Consider the following 15517-nt stretch of genomic DNA (forward strand, 5'->3'; position numbering starts at 1 on the left):
AAACAAACACTAGCTTTCTATTTTTTCTATTCTATCTACTTGTTTTTCTTTGTGTGTGTGTATTATTTATTTATATATATATATATATATATATATACACCTTGCTACGTGCACTGCGTTAGGCTACCGAGACTTGTCATTTGCACTTATATTGTTGCTCTTTTGTTAGTTTTGACTGCTTTTATTGTCCTCATTTGTAAGTCGCTTTGGATTAAAAAAAAGCGTCTGCTAAATGACTAAATGTAAACAATCATATAATGTAATTTATGTAACAACATATAATTTTTATGTAATCCTGAGCACTTTTGTTAGATTTTTCAGATGTGTTTGATTAGGGTTGGGGCTAAACACTGCAGAAAGGTGGCCCTCCAGGAGCAGGTTTAGACACCCCTGTTCTACCATAAAATGAGCTGTGTGAAGCCCTGCAAGAAAATAATCTAGTTAAAATTGCACAATTTTTTAACTCAAAATAAATAGAAAGGGTGTATAGGGGGCCCAGAGGCCAGGAAGGCTCTTCGCTAAGGGCCCCTTGCCCTGTAATGCAATTTCTACTGAGGGGGATCCGCTCCCCTTGATGCGATTTATAATTCCCATGCACCCATAAAAAACAACATGAACAATATATTACTTAGTATTAATTGTAAACATTGTCTTGAGATGTTGAAAAAGAAAATTAACAATTGTATTGCATTTTTTTGCTGAAAAAAGTCAGATTAATATATGGTTACTTTCTACATTTTCTGAATGTCCAGCCCCATGGGTGTACATCAGGAGTGTCCAACCCTGCTCCTGGAGAGCTACCATCCTGCAGATTTCAGCTCTAACCCCAATCAAACACACCTGAACCAACTAATCAAGGTGTTCAGGGTTGCTTGATAATTACAGACAGGTGTGCTGGAGCAGGGTTGGAACTAAAGTCTGCAGGAAGGTAGCTCTCCAGGAGCAGGGTTGGACACCCTTGGTGTACATGTTGGCTTTAGGTCAAACTGACAAAACAAGCACAGAAAATTTGAACCAAGACATGTGACCCCCATACTCCAAACAACCTCAACTATGATAATGATGACAGTATTGGATGAAAAATTCTTCCTCGTGCCTCCTACAAGAGACGAGTGAGGAAAGGCCGGAGGGCTAGAGTGAGCGGTGGCGGACAGGCTTGAGAACGGCGCGGCCGGCGGATTCGACGAAGGAGCGTCAGTAGTTTCGCTTTCACAACGAAACACAGCGCCTTCACGACATGGCGGCGGCAACAATACTACAGCAAGAATAAAAGTTACGCCTTCTTTTTTGCGTGAACATTTGGGCGGTGTTATGCAAATCTTCCCACATAGTGACGTAGACATGTCCCCCAAGTGTTGGAGCGAACCGTTTTAGGTAGGCGTGGTTGACTCTTAACTCTTAAAGAATATCTCTTTGGATTTGAGACTTTAGTCTTTGCAACCCATACAAAGGTTGAGATTGCTGATACTCAGCGTTTTGAGCAGGGATGACGGTCCTACACATCTGAAGAGAAAAACTGCTTCCACTGACAAAAGAGAGGGCAAAAATAGAGTGCCGTCTTAGGAAATCATTTCATATAGACAACATTTGACATCCCTTCCAACATCACTCCCCCCAATCCCATTCTGTTTGATATCCTTGTTTTTTCCTCCCGTCATCAAATAACCCACTTGTTCATTTTATCTTGCTTGGATAGCCAACAAAGAAATCACATTTTCTCCTCTAATCCATAATCTTCCTTTCTACCACTACAAAATGTGGAACTAAATGTGTGAGGGTAGAACAAAAACTATTTTCCTAACTTCTAAAGCCTTTCAGACTGGATAAATACTCTTAGCGCACATGCAGGGTTTGTTTTTTATTTGTTATTTTTAGTTTTAGTTTTAGACAGAGGCCTGAAGGAGGAGTATGTGAAATTGAATTGCACTTAGCATCTACCCAACATCTCATTTTCCCAAACATTTTTTTTTATATATATAAAACTCCATTGTTTTACTTTTAAATGTCACTTTTTAAGTGACAGACGAAGGAGTAACACTCTTGAGTACTGTACGCATCCTTTCAGTTTACGTGTAATATATTATGCTTTCTTCCATAATGGTCCTGTACTTGCCATTTTGAATGCCTCTTCCATAGTGGGACCATTTTCTATGATGCAATGTTTGTAGTATTGTTTAATTTCCGAACACATCCAAACTGGAAGGATACATGCAGTGACCGATGAGAGACTCGCGTTTCCTTGTTATTCCAGCTTAGACATGTGTCAGTGTCAGATGGCTCATATCTTGCTCCACTCTCACGACAGGACTGATCTCTTTTCTGAACGGGAATATTTGTAATCACCTTTTTGGGAAAAGGAAATGTTAAAGTGATATCTTGCCATGTTAAGAGACTGGGACAGGGGGGACGGGCAGCACCGGCTCAAAGCCGAAATCCTCCCCGTCCCAGCCTCGTGAACCTTGTAGCCTGATGGAGGCTCTAGCAGTGGCGCCAAGCTGTGACTGGCATCCGCGTTGCATACCAGTTTATATTGCTGTGTGTTAACAGGGTTGCTGTTCGCCTAAAGTTTTCTTTCGCAGTATTTTATTTTTTATTTTTAAAAATAGTAATGAAGAAATAAAAAAGAGAAAAATCTCACTTGTCTTTTTATCTCCATTTTATTTTATGCAGAATTTATATATATATTTAATGTCATATTTTTGGGTATAGGCCTACTGTGCAAGTTTCCATATTATGCGGCCCGGTTTAAAATGGTTCAAGTTTCTTTGAGGTAAAACGGTGAAATCAGTTCGTAATCCGCGCACGTCTTTAAACTCCACTTGAGTTGAGACAGAGTTCCGGGGTTATACTGTAGTAATTCATTGTTATTTAATAAATGTATTAGCCTTGGGGCGGGCGGACGACATATGTCTAAATTTAGACAATAGTGCGTAAATCACATTGGACAATAGGAGTTTTATTATCAGAGGTAAAAAGGAAAATAATGCAACGTAGGTGATATAAGGATAGTCAGTTTAAAACGTTTTGGATTATGACCAAATGTGACAGCTGCGTTTCTGAGTACACGAATTAATGGGATCTTTTTAATGAATCTTGAACCGATTCACAAAATCCGTTCACAAGGCGGATGAGATGGATGAAATGATAGGCATGAAAATGTTTCCGACCTTTTTATCGAAGCAAATGCGAAACAGTTCATTTTAATAAATTTAAAAATCTATACACAAGCAAAAGCAGACAGATGTTAATTATTTTTGTACAGTTTAATGTAAATGAAATGTTCTAAATTACTTTTTTGAGCTGAATATTAGCTGCAACCAACTGAACTGGCACAATAAAATAAATAATAAACCGCAATATGTACTACCTATACGTAACTTTTGGATCTTTTTAAAACGTTTAGAGCATGCAATTATTTTTATACGATTAAGTTATGACCATAGACTGTATGGTTATGACCTACAGTCTATGGTTATGACGTAAAAGAATCGTTGTTGTTGTTTTTACCGGTTCTTAGAAACCTGTTCGAAAGAACCGATTCGCGGAAATGAGTCTTTCCATCACTAGTGCGTTGCGCATCTAGTTGTGGAGCCGGACTGAATAACTAAGAAACAAGATTGTTGTTATTGACTAAGAGAGCCACGTTTTTTTCTGTATTTTTAGTGGAGAAAAGGAATAAAACAATAACTTTCAATGACTCGATGTTCCACGCATTCTGTACTAGCCTATTAGTACGGTTTTAATTTTTTCTCGGCAAAGACAGTGTTTTTTTTTTCTTCTTTCGTGTAATTACCGGTGTTATTGCGTGTGTGAGCGTTTGGGGTTTTAGTTTTAAGGCGATTAAATGCTTCTGACAGACATTTCAGCTGCACTGCGAATATTCTGCTCATCTGTAAAAGTCTGTTTTGCCGTCTTAATACAGAAACGTTTAATAGAAACGGACGCGTTTATCACAGGGATCTCGTTCCTCCGCCGTAGAAAGCTGAGGATCCGTTAATCGACGCATGCAGAATCCCGGACAACACTTTCGCGCTCTGCACTGCAGAGCTCCAGTAGGCTCTCTTGAAGCTGTCATCACATCATGTTGCCGTCCATCGCGTTGTTTTTACTCTTTCTGTCTCCGTCGAGGAGCTCGAGACTGTGTAGTTACCTCTGCCGGTGCTATGAACACTCAGACCTGGTGGACTGCCACGCCAGGGGTTTTGAGGACGTCCCACATGGACTTCCCCATGGCACCTGGCTCCTAGACCTGGGAGGAAACAAGCTTAAGGAGATCCGGAGTCGAGCTTTTGCTGGCCTTTGGTCTTTGCGTATACTAGTGCTCTCAGACAGCAGCATCCAGGATCTTCAAACACAGGTAAGACCTGCGTCCTGGAGATCTACCTTCCTTGCAAAATTCAGCTCCTACCCTAATCAAATGCATCTGAACCAGCTAATTAAAGGGATAGTTCACCCAAAAACGTGAAAATTTGCTGAATATTTACTTGCCCTTAGGCCATCCAAGATTTAGATGGGGTTTTCTTAATGGATCAGATTTGAAGAAATTTATCATTACATCACTTGCTCACCAATGGATCCTCTGCAGTGAATGGGTGCCGTCAGAATGAGAGTTCAAACAGTTGATAAACAATAATGATGACAGTAATCCACTCGACTCCAGTGTATCAGGTAATGTTGTGTGAAGCAAGAAGCTGTGTGTTTGTAATAAAAAAAAAAACCATCAAGACGATTTTAATTTCAGACCATTGATTCTGGGTAAAATACAGGGAAAAAATGTTGTCTAAATCAGGAGAGAAATATGCACAGATCAAGCACTGTTTACAAGTGAAAACAGTCAAAAACAGTGCTAAACAAATGGTGGATTTTGAGAGGACAAGCGATGGACCTTTTCACTGGAGAAGGCATTATTTTGGATTATGGACTTTTTGGCCAGAAGCGGCAGTTTAAGGTTAAAACGCCTTAAAGTGGACATCAGATGCAAAATTAACATTTTCATGGTGATTGCATATAGTGTGCCTTGGCGGTGTGTGGACACAACCACCCTACAATAAAAATCCATTCACTACTTTTTTTTTTAATCCCCAAAAAACCAAAACCGTCTCAATAATCAAGCCGTTTTGATTTTCTGAGCAGTATGACATGATATTGCTCAGGCCACGCCCACGTCAGCTGACGGACTGTCCTGTATTAGCATATCTCAGCCTGTTGTACGCTGTCCGCCATTTTGTCTGCGCTCTAGCAATTGAAGCGAAAACAATCGCTGTATCCGAAATCACATACTTCCCTACAATATAATATGTGAAAAACAGTATGTGAGGCGAGTAGTATGTCTGAATTCACAAAATTCGAAAAACAGTAGGCGAACAGTACCCGGATGACCTACTACTTGCGTCCGAATTTCATTCATACTACCCATATTCATACTGTATAGAACATACTTTTTTAACGGTCGTGAAGTAAATTCAGATTCAAATGTAGTAGCTACTCATACAGTATGCGATTTCGGACGCACCGAATGACTCATAAGCAATGCAAGTGTTTTATAGTTGGATGTAAAATTGAACATAAGAGTCTTCATTTTCTCCCGACATCAGAGAGGCTGAGGGCGCAGTGGATTCGTTTCGTTTTAGATGGTAATGCGCCACTGAAAACACCTAAATTAGTTTATGTCTGCGCAAATCATTTTACTCCAGACTGCTTTCTGAACGAGGGACAATTCAAGGCAGGTTTTGCTAAAAAGTTAAAACTCAAGGATGGACCAGTAGCCACTGTTCATGATTCAGCTGCACCTCCAGAAAAAAGGAAGTCTCACTTTATATTTATGATTATTTGCAAATTTCCTTTCCTCTTCCACGGAAGAGAGGGGCGGGGTAAGCAGAGCTCATTAGCATTTAAAGAGACATGCGCCGAAACGGGTCGCTTTGAAGGTGAAAAGGTTGTTGTTTTACACGACCACTGAGGAATTTTAACCAAAGTATGTTGCAGACATTTCATGGACACCCAAAAAATCATACCAACTTGTGGAAAGTGGGCATCTGATGTCCCCTTTAATAATGGATTTGTTTTGTACAAAAACACAGCTTTTTACTTCACAAGATGTTAATTGATAGATTGGAGTTGTGTGGATTATTGTGGTGTTTTTATCAGCCGTTTGAACCCTCATTTTGACGGCACCCATTCACTGCAGAGGATCCATTGGTGAGCAAGTGATGTAAAGCTGAATTTCTCCAAATCATTTCTGATGAAGAAACAAACTCATCTCATCTACATGTTGGATGGCATGAGGGTGAGTAATTCTTTGGTAAATTAATTAGTAAATTTTAAAGAAATGTCTCTTTTCCCACACAGGCTTTTTTCTCTCTGTCCTTTCTGGAGAAGCTAGACATGAGCCGTAATAACCTCACTCAGATCCCTCCTAACTTCTCAGAGAGCCTGTCTTCTCTGCGTGAGTTGCGTCTGAACCACAATGCACTGGTGCTGTTAAAACCTTCAGGCTTTGAACATCTGGAGAACCTTGAGAAGCTAGACCTCAGCCACAATCACATCCAATCTCTTGAACCAGGTGCGTTCCGTGGCCTGTCCCGTCTGCGCCACCTTTACCTCCAAGGGAACCACCTGGGTGTTGTGCGAGACAGATCCCTCACCATGCTGCCTGCCCTGGAAGTTCTGCTCCTGGGGAACAACAACATCTCTCGGATCGAGGTCAATGCACTAGCACCGTTGCACAGTCTGTCTCTTTTGGGTTTGGAGGAGAATCATCTGGAACATCTAAACTTTAAGACGTTTCTGAGCTTGCACACGGCTGCAACACACCTGCAGTTGGCGGGGAACCCGTGGAACTGTGACTGCGACCTGCACCGTGTCTTCAGCAAGCTGCTCAGCGTGCGGCACCTCCACGTGGACGACTATCGCAACGTAACTTGTCGGGAGCCTTGGCAGCTCGCCGGAGCATCTTTGGCTTGGGTGGACAGCCAGTTGTGTGTGGCTGAGACTGTTACTGTGTTAGTCATCACCGCTACTGTGATTGTGACTGTTTTTGGTGCCTTGATCATGGCGGAGAGAAAACGCAAGAAACGAAAATACTGGGAACAGAATGAGGGGGAAGCACAAGAGTAAGGCGATTTTGCATGAGATTAGGACACTTTTCTTCTCTTTTGGACTGTAAAAACACAGATAAAATGTCCTGATTTGACCAACAAAGAGCAAATACACAGATTCAGTGAGAATCTGGACTGATACCATGAGTTCTGAGTTGATGTGGTGATGGAAATTGAAACTCTTAAGATGCAGTTCACAAACTTTGAACAGAAGTATTTGGTAACTTAGATCTGATAAAAAGTTTTGTAATCTATTCAGATTAGAATCTGTGCTAGATAATCAATTAGTTGTGTAGATGTGTTATAGGTTATAATACACTCTTAAAAATAAAGGTGCTTCAAAAGGTTCTTCAAGCGATGCCATAAAAGAACCATTTTTGGTTCCATTCAGTCAAAGGTTCTTTAAAGAACCATCTCTTTCTTACCTTTTTATAATCTGAAGAACCTTCTTTCGCCACAAATAACCCTTTGTGAAACAGAACGGTTCTTCAGATGTTAAAGAGCAGGTCATATGGTATTTTAAAGTGGCCTAATATTGTGTCGGAGTCCCCTACAACAGGTTTAAATGCATCTAAGGTCAGAAAACATTGTAATTTTCTCAGAATATACATTTAATATTAGAGTCATTTGCCAATGATTTCTAAACTATTCGTTCCAAGCAAGTTCGGAGCAATACAGCAGCTTCTTACAGACATCATCTCTTTTCTGCAAACTCTTGTCAAAAGCTAAAAGTTTTAGAACGGTAAGATTAAAAAAAAAAAAATTTTTAAATAAGTCTCAGCCGTTCACGATGGCTACATTTATTTGATCCAAAATACAGCAAAAGCAGTAATATTACTCCAGTCTTCAGTGTCACCTGTTCCTTCTGAAATCATTCTAACATGCTGATTTGCTGCTCAATATACATTTCTTATTATTATCAATGTTGAAAACAGTTGTATACCTTTTTTTCCAGGAATTTTTGATAGAGAACAGTAAAGAACAGTATTTATTTGAAATAGAAAGCTTTTGTATACATGACCTTTTTTTTTAAGAAATTAATACTTCTATTCAGCAAGGATGCATTAAATTGATCAAAAATGGACACTTACAAAATATTTAAGTTTCAAATAAATGCTGTTCTTTTGAACTTTCTGTTCATCAAAGAATCCTGAAAAAAAAAAATTATACTTCTGTTTTCAACATTGATAATAAGAAATGGATATGAGCAGCAAATCATCATATTAGAATGATTTCTGAAGGATCATGTGACACTGAAGACTGGAGTAATGGAGATTTGACATCATAGGAGTAAATTACATTTTATAATATATTAAAATAGGAAACAGCTGTTTTGGATTGTAAAAATGGTTCACAATATTACTGTGTTGCTGTATTTTTGTTAAATAAATGCAGCCTTGGTGAGCAGAAGAGACGTCTTTTAAAAACTTTAAAAACAGCAGTGAATATAATTACATTTACATAAAATTTCAAGGTAATTTTTATTTTATTGTATATTTTATTTTATTTTAATAGTTTTCCCTCCTGCAATCAGTTTTTTTTTTGTCTTTCTAACATTTCTATTTCTTTCTCTCTTTTTTATATATATAACAATAATAAATGCTTTTCCCTTCAGTAGTGATCTTGATGTTTTATATAGTTTGAATAGAAAATGAATGCGTGTCAATAAGTATGTTGCTTAGTACAATAAAAACCACGTATTCCCTACCCTTTCTGCCAGCAAAACTCTCTCATGTGTCCTTATGTGCTCAAAACTGTTTGTCTGTTAAATTCATTTGCTTCTGGTTGACTGTAAAGCCTCAAAGCCCAAATCTCTGCAGCTGCTGTCAAAGGATTACACATCAATTAATGCGCACGATTCCTCGCACACCCTGATTGAACTTTCAAATCATCATTTAATGAGATTTAGTGTCACTGCACTTGGGGAAGTCCTCTAGGTTAGTGCATTGATCTATATTAAAACACAAAATGTGTACAAAAATAGCAGACTTGTATCTGCAGTTGCTTTTCTGTAGCACAGGCTGGGCTTTAAACCTCTGGAGTTTAAGCAGATTTGTGTGGAGAATTTTGTGGACAGAGAAAGTGAAAAAATCCAGGTCAGTGAGTGTTTGGCGCCATATGGGGCTCTCACTGACAGCAGCAGCTTTAGATTACCAAACTGGGGAACGGCATGTCTCTTTCTTCAGGGAAATACCAGCTTTAAAGCTGGATTCACATGGCCCAAATAAGACTCTTTTTGCTCCTTTCTGTCTGACATATATGGACATGGACATGCTCTAACGTTTTAGCGAATAATGTAGGTTGAACCAACAAATTGGACCGCTGCAACAAAAAACAATTGTCAATATTTGCTGCATAAAACACAAATAGCCAATACAGAAAATCAAATCATTTAAAATTTGTATTATGGTCCCCAAGATAGCATATTTACATCAATAAACATCAAACTAGATGTGTTGTAAGAAGTTTGAATGGTTAGGGATTGACTTAAGCACCTGTTATCTAACACAAAAGAACCTCCTGAAACTGAAAAACTATCCTGATCTTACAAGATTTACATAATATGCAAGTATCAGACTGTCTCAGGGAATTACACTCTTAAATATACTGTAAAGGTGCTTCACGATGCCATAGAAGAACCTTTTTGTCTAAATGGTTCCATAAAGAACCTCTGAAGAACCTTTCTGTTTAACAAAAGGTTCTTTGTGGCGAAAAAAGGTTCTTCAGATTATAAAAAGGTAAGAAAGAGATGGTTCTTTAAAGAACCTTTGACTGAATGGTTCTTTTTGGAACCAAAAATGGTTCTTGTATGGCATCGCTTGAAGAATCTTTTGAAGCACCTTTATTTTTAAGAGTGTAATTACAATTTATTTGTTCGCTAGCCTGCTTTTGTTCTATTAACAGAGCTGGTTAATTGCTGATTACATGTAATCTGGATTATGTAATCAGATTCCAAAAATGAAGTACTTGTAATTAGAATAAATTACATTTTAAAATACTCTGATTACTGAATACTCTGAATACAGTTACTTTTTTATTGATTACATGATTACATATTAGTTACACAATAGCAATAAAGTATTCATAATTTATTGATTCTCCCTAATTCCTCTTTTTTCATCTTTTAAATTTTCCTTTCTGAAATGTCCTATACATTCAGAAAGTCTTCCAGTTTTGTGGACTTTCACACAAAGACCAGTCATTAGTCAGGTGGATTTACAAAAATCATTTCAGTTTTAAGAAGTGTTTCCTTAACATTTCAGTATTACATCAACTACTGATGAGCATGTTAATTTTTATTTGAATTATCACTCAGAGGGTTATTTAACCATGTATTACTTGATCTTTGTAGGCTTTTGTCTTTCAACCACATTAAAATGCACAAATTCACGTTATTTCTTATTTACATGCAATGCACCCAAACTTTTTTGTCAGCCGAACCTCTTTCGCCTAATATAATTACCCATGAGATTTTAAAATAAATATTTTAATAATTAACTGTCACATTTGCATGTTCACGGTTAATGGTCACATGACATGCAGGTAAACAAATAAAATACTTACATTTTTGGTAAGGGTTTTATTTTGATTGTTATTTTAAAATTATTTGTTTGGAAACCATTACAGTTTTTACTATCGCAATAAGCCCTTGCAATCAGTCAAAAAAAAAAATCGAATGTCTTAATTTGTTTGAGAATGGAGAAAGATGGTTCCATTAGGCTCCAGCGTCGTGGCCACATTACCACTTCGGGAGTGCATTATTTCTCTCTAATAATTTTAACGGCCTGGTGTCGCAACTACACCTCAAGATATCATTCAGATGATTTATTTTCGAGATAAACCTTCCGTTGCAAATTCCAAAACATCATTTTATAGCTAATAACAGAGGCTTGGGAGAGAGAGAGAGAGAGAATCCAGGGCAGAATTAGGCAAATATCCTCTAATCATAAAGATACAAAAAAGGGCAATTAAATTCTGGAAACATCTGAAGCTCAGTGACCCCCAATCATATCATTATAAAGCCCTGCAATACCAAGAGATGAGCAAAGAAAGCAAGCCCCTCCCTCAGCTGATCCTGAGCTTCAGTCCTGATGTTTCACTAACATCTACTGCTGCTCTGAATCACAACATCAGAATCAGTCAGATTACTGCACAAATCAAACAGAACTACATCACTCACTTAGGAGAACACAAGAACTGCTGTGTGTTTGCTGCTCAATATGTATCTGCCTGTCACCATAGAAGAGAAAACACTCAATCTGCCCTGATCTGATGTTTCCAGCACACTCTTAAATTGAAAAATTGGAAATTGAGAGAGAGAGAGAGAGAGAGAGAGACTATTTTACTGATAAATTTGCGGGGCAGCGCTGACGACAAGTTTCTGTTCGTGTCTGCGTCTGTGAGAGAACGGGAGAAAGAAAGCCTGATTTCCGTACATAAAAAAAGGTGGAAAACATGGAAATAGTTTGTCATTTTTTACCCTATTGTTTGTTATATTTATTTTCTCAATGTCTTCTGGTGTTTTGGTTCTTTTGCTCTTGTAGATAGCCCATAGTATAACAAAAAATATTATATATTGATTCATTGTGTTTGGGCCCCCCTGGACGAGCGAGCATAGGCACGTGCCTATAGAATGCCTATGCGTAAATCCGGCCCTGAATGTAGGCCTAATATATATTTTTTTCTTTGCATATTTATATCGATAGGGTACAAGATTATCCTATTTAAATCAATGTGATAAACGAGTTAGGTCAAAAGTAATTAAAAAGTAGTCTGATTATATTACCTAAAATGGGTAGCCTAATGTAGGCTAATAGATTGCGTTGCCAACTATATTTTTTGTCATGGATTTTGGAATCAGTAACGGACTACAATTTGTAAGTAATCTACCCAGCTCTGTCTATATATGATGATTATTTGGGGTTAATTTCCTAACATTTTAGCTCATTTTACCCCATAATTATCAGTACTGTAAATGCAAAATACAGAGTTTTAATGCAAAATAAGTATTCTGAAAAGCATTAAGGTATACATTTTAAAATAGGCTATTTAAACTTTGTTTGTACTTAATCATTTTAACATACGTTGCACTCCCTTCAGTTAAATTAGTATCACATGTAGTTTGTTATCCTATGTGCTTTCCATAGGTCTTTTTGGAATAAATGGGAGCACGCCCGGGGCATGCTGTTGACCATGGAAACGGGTTCCTGACAGCTGAATTCAGCCATGTGGCCGCGCCTGGACCATATTTACCCCTGCAACTCCTGGTCAGCTGAAGGCAGGGCCATTGCTAGTGGGGAGAAAGGCGGTGACGATTATAGGGGCCCACAGCTTTCGGGGATCCCTGACGATTTCAACCGACTGCCCGAGGCCAGCATGAAAGACGCTCAGGACAGTTGACGGGCCACTGCTGCACGTCATCACAAAAGCTTATCATTTGCACCGTTTTTAAGCCTTGCCAATTTAAACATTCAAGAGATTTTAAAGCATTCAAGCACAAGAAGATGTGAAAGAGCTCAACTGAATACTCGCGAGCTGTGTTTGGTGCGCACACAGAGAGCCGCGTCTCAGGCAGCACGCAAACACCGAATTCTCTTTCGCGTCTTCTTGAGTTTGAACGAACAAATGCACTTCGCTAATTTAAACATTAAAGCACAAAAGATGCGAAAGATTTAATTCAGCTTTAATTCAGCACTGTGCACTGTTCTGTGCACACAGCGTGCACGCAGAGAGCTGCGTCTCACAGTCTGAGAACGCCGAATTGCGTCTTCTTGCACTTGAACGGACAAATACATACAAAATTGTCAAATACCTATTTTGGCAAGTATCCTCGAAAAAACTGTCAGTTATGTCTTAAGTGAACGTAACTGAAAGAAATCGGATGTGTATCATTATATTGGAGCCATGCATTGTGTCTTAAAGTGACCGTGCCTAATTTACTAGCTGCTGTCTGTGTCCTTGGATGTTAATCCAAGAAAAAAAGAGAGATCACTCACTGCTCTTGGCTGACTTACTTTTGTAGTTTTAACAAGAATTCATCTCAATTTAATTTATACAGTGAATACTATGCAATGCTATTTTACATTTGATCATTCGGTTTCTGTATCTGAACACCTACAAACTTGAAAAAACTTCTTGTATTTATTTATTTGTGCTATTTACACGATTTCAAACAGGGCCCATGGGTACAACCTGCACCAGGGCCCCGCAAACCCCAGCTACAGCAAGTTTTTAGGGGCCATTAGGTTCACCTGCACGACTCATGGCCAAAGTCAGTAGCGGTTTGTCCGGTTGTAGGGCCGTGGTTATGGCTGGCCAGTTTTGGACGAGACCGCCAGCCCTGAGCCAGCAGAGGAGCGGTCATCATCAGCGGAGACTAGCCTCAGTGAACCAGCACATGAGGGCATCCAGCACCGCGGGCCACGGGAGCAAAAGCCCGTCGTGGAGCCAGCAAGAGCTCCCCAACTACGGCTCTCTGAGCGAGCACAACGTCTGGTCGAACCGCACGCTGATCTACAGAGATGTGAAGGCTTTTCTCAATGAAATTGGAGGAGATCCACAGGAGGCTCGCTAGTGGTTTACTGCTGAACTTTCAGCGGGCCGATTCATCTCCAGCGTTTGCGGTCCTGGAGGTGCGTGTCCTGCGACCATAGAGTGAGAATCGTATGCAATTTAGATAAATGACTCGTTTATAAATGACCAAATACATGTTTTTATTTTAATGTTTATTATTTTACATAATTCATATTAGATTTTAATAATGTCAATTGTTTTTTTTTTTATAAAATATATTCTGTTTAACGGTATTCTCTCTCTCTCTCTGTATATATATATATAGTCACGGGAGGAGCAAACGACAGACATAGTGGGTGTGGCGTCAGGCCTCGGAGAGGCTTTTATTAACAGAAAATCTACATAAAGTCCAAAAAAAGGGGTAAAAGTGTCCAAAGGGAAAGAGTGTTCAAAATAAACAGGAGATCTGGTGTCCTCGTCGTGCTGCGGGGTTCGGGATGAAAGGGCCCAGGCAGGGACGGACTGGGAGTGAAAAACGGCCCTGGATTTTCTCCCAAATAGGCCCACCACAACTATAAACAGTCGCTATTAGCTCACAATATTACTATTATATTAGTGGTTTTAACAAAAGCCACCAACAGAAGGCGACCAATTACCAGTAGAGACCAACAGGCACCATTACAGTTTCCATTAAAACCAACACAATTTTCATTATAACCAGTAAAACCATTACAAATTATGTGATCATTTCTATTTTTTTTCAGCAGGGGATTGAAATAAATGTATAATTGTATGAACTAAAATACTTGAAATCTACATAAAAAGAGCAGAACGCAAAATGTATGTCAATGATAAACAAACCTATAGAATCTAGAAACCTGAAACAACAGAATTCTTCAGTTTCAGTATTCATATGTCTCTCTCTTTGTGTGTGTGTGTCATGTTAATCAGACTTAGGCTATCACCTTATAGGCGACTTCATTTACTCTATTTTCTAACTCAATATCTCTCAAATGTAACCCATTGGAGAATCGCTGTTGTCTTTATGAATGAATGGAATATTCATGCCAGACAATGCTAAGTAGTAAATAGCAGTGAACGTTCGGACTAGGGGTGTCCTGGGATTTTAATATAGTGCTCATAGGCTACATGCTCTATAGTGTGAGAGGCCGGCAAAGGTAACCTGATGTAACTGTTTGCTTTTTTTCTTTTAGCTTCTCCTAACCGCCTTTGTCTTCACGTCTTTTGCTTGCCATCACGAGCCCACTCTTATTATATTATTTTTTATAAATATCTTATAAAATAACATTTTAATGTCTATAATACTAATATCTCATGTGCTATTCCAATTTTATATACAGTAAGTATATATTAAATATTAATTTATACATGTAAATTATTTATTATTAATTAATTGTATAATTGTAAATGTAAATGTAAATGTAATAAAATAAAATTTTAAGCCTGTTCCACAACTTATGCTTGAGTGTACAGATCCTTTCTTTCATGCGTTTTTGTTTTGTTGACTCTGTAGACAACTGAGCCTTTTTTCTGTTTCAGGAACACTGGTCAAACAAAATTAACTATTAGGTAGGTTACACTGCAGATATCTGACCACTTAATAGCCTTAAAGAAGCAGACTCTTTCTGACTAGTCTAAATGATAAATAACAGTTATGTTTATTATGATTGTATTTATTTTGTAAAAAAAAAAACTGTTCCTTGGGGTCATGACATTTCAAATATTAAAATGTACTTAAAGGGGTCATATGATGCTGCTAAAAAGAACATTATTTGGTGTATTTGGTGTAATGAAATGTGTTTATGCGGTTTAAGGTTAAAAAACACATTATTTTCCACACACTGTACATTATTGTTTCTCCTCTATGCCCCGCCTTTCTGAAATGC

General features: G+C 38.4%; 2 protein-coding genes across 2 annotated transcripts in view; both read left to right on the forward strand.

Annotated features, from left to right (window-relative positions):
• The window catches only part of LOC107711280 (protein LSM12 homolog B-like), a 23431-nt gene extending 11123 nt beyond the window's left edge, over positions 1-12308 (forward strand). The window contains exons 5-6 of the mRNA XM_016516253.1: positions 11544-11548; positions 12245-12308. Of these exons, the coding sequence (XP_016371739.1) occupies positions 11544-11548; positions 12245-12308 (69 nt within the window). The remainder of the gene's footprint in view (positions 1-11543; positions 11549-12244) is intronic.
• On the forward strand, positions 3802-7185 carry LOC107711287 (slit homolog 1 protein-like). The gene is made up of 2 exons (XM_016516259.1): positions 3802-4357; positions 6349-7185. Exons 1-2 carry the CDS (start codon positions 4082-4084, stop codon positions 7114-7116), a joined length of 1044 nt encoding a protein of 347 aa, XP_016371745.1. The 5' UTR covers positions 3802-4081; the 3' UTR covers positions 7117-7185.
• Positions 12309-15517: the final 3209 nt, after the last annotated feature.

This window comes from Sinocyclocheilus rhinocerous, unplaced genomic scaffold, assembly GCF_001515625.1.
Source record: "Sinocyclocheilus rhinocerous isolate Xijiao unplaced genomic scaffold, SAMN03320098_v1.1 scaffold268, whole genome shotgun sequence".
NCBI lineage: Eukaryota > Metazoa > Chordata > Actinopteri > Cypriniformes > Cyprinidae > Sinocyclocheilus > Sinocyclocheilus rhinocerous.